The sequence below is a fragment of the Loa loa genome (genome assembly GCF_000183805.2).
Source record: "Loa loa unplaced genomic scaffold supercont3.243, whole genome shotgun sequence".
Taxonomy (NCBI): Eukaryota; Metazoa; Nematoda; class Chromadorea; order Rhabditida; family Onchocercidae; genus Loa; species Loa loa.
In genome coordinates this window covers 62,614-67,156 of record NW_018108423.1, presented here as the reverse complement: position 1 = coordinate 67,156, position 4,543 = coordinate 62,614, and the positions used below count along the sequence as shown (strand labels likewise).

The 4,543-nt window shown below is 22.8% G+C and overlaps 1 protein-coding gene across 1 annotated transcript in view; it reads right to left on the bottom strand.

Moving 5' to 3' along the window:
* LOAG_18270 (hypothetical protein) overlaps positions 1-4,543 on the bottom strand; it is a gene marked incomplete at its 5' end in the record, with an annotated part of 14,727 nt that overhangs the window by 5,262 nt on the left and 4,922 nt on the right. Inside the window, 9 exons of the mRNA XM_020450933.1 lie at positions 891-1,028; positions 1,141-1,239; positions 1,321-1,428; positions 1,713-1,910; positions 2,580-2,684; positions 3,068-3,208; positions 3,532-3,627; positions 3,828-3,941; positions 4,269-4,439. Coding sequence (XP_020305337.1) covers positions 891-1,028; positions 1,141-1,239; positions 1,321-1,428; positions 1,713-1,910; positions 2,580-2,684; positions 3,068-3,208; positions 3,532-3,627; positions 3,828-3,941; positions 4,269-4,439 — 1,170 coding nt within the window. The remainder of the gene's footprint in view (positions 1-890; positions 1,029-1,140; positions 1,240-1,320; positions 1,429-1,712; positions 1,911-2,579; positions 2,685-3,067; positions 3,209-3,531; positions 3,628-3,827; positions 3,942-4,268; positions 4,440-4,543) is intronic.

Below are 4,543 nucleotides of genomic sequence, written 5' to 3'. Positions count from 1 at the left end.
AAACATTGTAATGAATTTGCTGAAAATGTGAAGGAGCTAATTATGATGATGAACTTGTGATGAAAGATTAACGGACTTTAGGTAAATGTAAAGAAATAAATTAATGGAAATTAGAATAATCTATCAGATATTTAAATAAACGAAATTTCCTACCGTAAGAATGCTAATATTTAAATGTGAAGAAATAAAGTGGAAAATCAATGGAAATTATCCCAAAATATTAACATTTCAAATTGATCAACAAAAATTACCACAGTCTATTAGATTTTCATTTACAAATTCTGATTTATTAAATTCTTAATTGTGATTTAATAAATTCAGTAGGATTATTTCTCGAGAAATTTTTCTTCAACATTTCTTATCATTGCATTATTAATATTATCACTTTTCTCATTGTCATTATCAATTTATCCAATATTTCTTATCATTGTATTATTAATATTATCATTATCAATTTCATCAACATCTCTTATTATTGTGTTATTAATATTACCACTTTCCTTATTATCATTATCAATTTATTCAATATCTCTTATCATTGCTTATTAATACTATCATTATTAATTTCATCAACATCTCTTATCATTGCATTATTAATATTTCCTTATTATCATTATCAAGTTTTTTTTTACACTTTCCTTATGATTGTATGTCTTGTTAACATTGTGATGCCCTTAATTACTATTATTATCACTGATCAATATTGATTATATATCTTATTATCAGTGTAATACTACTGTTAATTTCCAATTATTAAAAAAATTTTTTTTAAAAAGAAAAATTACTATTGAAATGTTATTTTTCAAAACAGTTTTTGATTTTTTTTTACAATTTATTAAAATTTTAGCGAATGAAAATTTGATTAATTAAAAAAAAGAAAACTTGCAAACCTTTTCTTTTTCACTCATTTCATGATATAAAGATGATAACTTAACAGCAGTATCAATTGGTGCTGGACTTTGTAAAATGAATTCTTTTAATGGTTCATTATCATTCGTTTTACCACAAACCATTAAATCAAAAATGAACTATAAAAAAAAAATTAATTAATCAAAATTTGTAATATTAATTAATCTTAATCTTTTAAGAAAGTTTTATTAAAAAATTAATTAAATTGTTGTACTATAATTAATAAATTACTTTTCGATCATCCATTAATGCATGCGTATCATGATTTTGCTTCAATAAAAAACGTAAACAATCAACATGATTGTGTGCAGCAGCAAAACATAATGGTACCTAAAATTAAACTATAATTTATTATCATTTCATTTATTAATTTTTTATGTTTCTAAAATTTAAAAATTATTCAATTCTTACTTTTCCTTCCTTTGTTTCTGCTTGTGCATCAGCTGAACTTTTTACAAATAATTTGATAACATTTAAATGTCCTGCTTGTGTAGCATAATGCATTCCAGTCCATCCATTCTCGAAACATTTGAATTTTTAATTAATACTTTTGAGAATTTAATAAAATAATTTGAAAAAAAAGAATTAAATTTTAAAGTATTAGGTTTGATAAATAAAAGATTATGCAAGCTTAAATTACCTTATTCATATATTATTTTAATTTTAATTAAGTTTAAATATAAATTAAAAATTCGCAAAAAAAAGAAAAGATTAAATCTAGAATTTTCGAATGCAATGCTAATTAAATTTTTATAAATTAAAATTAAATTAAGATTAAATGATTCCCAAATATTGAAATGAACCTGATCCATAACATTAATATTTGATCCTTGAGCAATAAGTAATGAAACCATTTCATAATGACCATTCATTGCAGCTAAATGTAATGGTGTTCGTCCACGCCAATCTTTTGCATGCTGTTGTTGGGTTGATCGCGATAAAAGCATCCCGACTACCGCGATATGACCTTGTTGAGCTGCTAAATGAAGTGGTATAACACTCTGAAAAATATCACAATCAATAACATATAATAATAAATGTAAAAAAATATGAAAAAAAAAAAGATATGAATAATGAAAAGAAAAGAAAATAAAAGAATTTTTTCGAAGAAAAAAAATTTTTTTTTTTCAAAAAGAAAAAGAAAATTTTGAGGCACATTGTAAATTGAAATTTGAATTCATTTAAAAACTGCAAAAAAATTAAAAATGCGGATAGTTAGTTATATTGGAAGATGGAAAAAATACGGACAAACAGATTCATTGAAACAAATTCACAAACAGATTCAGATTCACTGGAACAGATTTACAAACAGATTTATAAACAGATTCAGATTCACCGAAACGGATTCACGAGCAGATTTACAGACAGATCAGATTCATTAAAAAAGAATCACAAATAGATTTACAAACGGATTCAGATTCATTAAAACAGATTCACGAACAGACTTGGATTCATTGAAATAGATTCACAAAAGGATTTACAAACAGATTCAGATTCATTGAAACATATTCATAAGCAGATTTAAACAGGTTCACAAACAAATTAGAACAGATTCACAGAGAGATTTATTGAAAACGAGTCCACAAATTCACAAACAGATTCACAAACGGATTTACAAATAGATTCAAATTCATTGGAACAGATTCAGATTCAGATTCATTCAAACTAACCATGGTAGTTGATGTTGCGTCCACTTGTACTCCCTGATTTAATAACATTCGTACCAATGAATCATGTCCAGATTGTGCTGCCAAATGTAAGGGTGTAAATCCATACTAAAAAAAAGAAAAAAATTTTATTGCAAAAATAAAACTTTTATAAAGTTTTTCAAATGCATTATAGCAACAAATTAACAATACTTCCTATAATTTAAATCAAATTAATTAAAAGCAAAAGATACAAAATTTAAAATTGAATATTAAACGAATATTATTGAAATTAGAATTAAATATTATTAAAATTAAAATCAAATATTATTGGCACTAAAATTGAATATTATTGAATATTTTGCTAATATGTTAAATTCAACTTGAAATAAATTAAAATTACAATTTAATTCTACTTTTCGATGAGTTAAAAAAAAAAGAAAGTCATTTTAAAGTACTGTACATTTACAAAATAAACAATATGAATTAAAGGTTACGCAAAGGTTACGTACTTCTGTTGCAAATTCTTTAACAACATAATGATTATAAATTGGTGGTTCAGATCGTAGACTTGCTGGTACATGTTTTAACATTTCCATTACAAAATCTGAATTGCCATAATATGCAGCTATATGAAGCGCATTTAAACCAGTCTAAATTTATTAAAATAGATGAAATATTGATGGATAGATAAATGTAAATGCTTTTGTTAATTTTAACCTTTTGATATAAGTCAATAGGCTAAAGATTAAAGGGAGATTAAAGATTAAAAGTTAAATTTTGTTTTTTTTTGTCCCAAATAAGTATTTTTATTTATTAAAATAAATGAAATATTGATGGATAGATAAATGTAAATGTTTTTGTTAATTTGGACTTTTGATATAGATCAATATAGACTAAAGATTAAAAGTTAAATTTTGTTTTTTTTATCTTAAATAGACTTTTTTCCAAAAAAAAAAAAATAATATTAGAAAACCTTTTTTGAACATTTTTTCCACAATGAATGATCAAAAACATTAAGAATTGGAACGAAACCATTTTTAGCACCCAAATGAAGTGCAGTCATACCATGCTAAATAATTAAAGTAAATGAACTTAATTAATAAAGTAAAATGTAGAAATTAAATTAAATCATATGGTTTATAATGAAAAAAAAAGATATTATAATTTATTTTAATGATCAAAAATACGATATTGATTACTTGTTAATTTATTTTAACTTAATAATAAAGTAATAATTAGATGTAAATTTTACAAAATTAAAAAACTAACAGCATTTTCATTCTCAGCATTAGCACCATTTTCGAGTAAAAATTTCACAATTTTATCATGTCCACCAGCTGCTGCCATATGTAATGCTGTCGCTTCCATTGTTTTTGTTTTTGCCTTTAATTTTTTTTATTTTTGTTTTTTAATTTCAAATTTAAATTGTTAGTTTATTAAATTAAAAATTTCATTTCTGTTATTGTTTTAATAATATAAAAAAAAAACTCCAAAATATGTTAACTTATTGATAAATATATTAGCATTAATATATTAAATGATAAAAATTTTCCTTTTCTTGTTTTAATTATCTTTTTCCATTAGCGTAAAATAATGATCTTATCATACATATTAATAATTTCCAATATTTTTCATCTATTATTGATTAATTCAGTCCTTATTGAGAATGAAATTAATTATTTATATTTTAATAAAATACATAAAATATACTTGAATAACCATAGCTTTATCAATCATCATTAATTCTTTTACAACTGCATATGATCCTTTTACTGCAGCTATATGCGCACATGTAGAACCATTTAAATCAATTGCTGTCAACACTGCACGATTATTTTGTCGCATTTTTAAAAATAATTTTACTACAGCTGGATAATCATTCTGGAAAAGGAAAAAAAAAAGAAAAGAAATGGAAAATTTAAAAAAAATTTTGACAAAAAAAAATTTTAATATCAATAAAATTATTATTTTAATAAAATTAATTT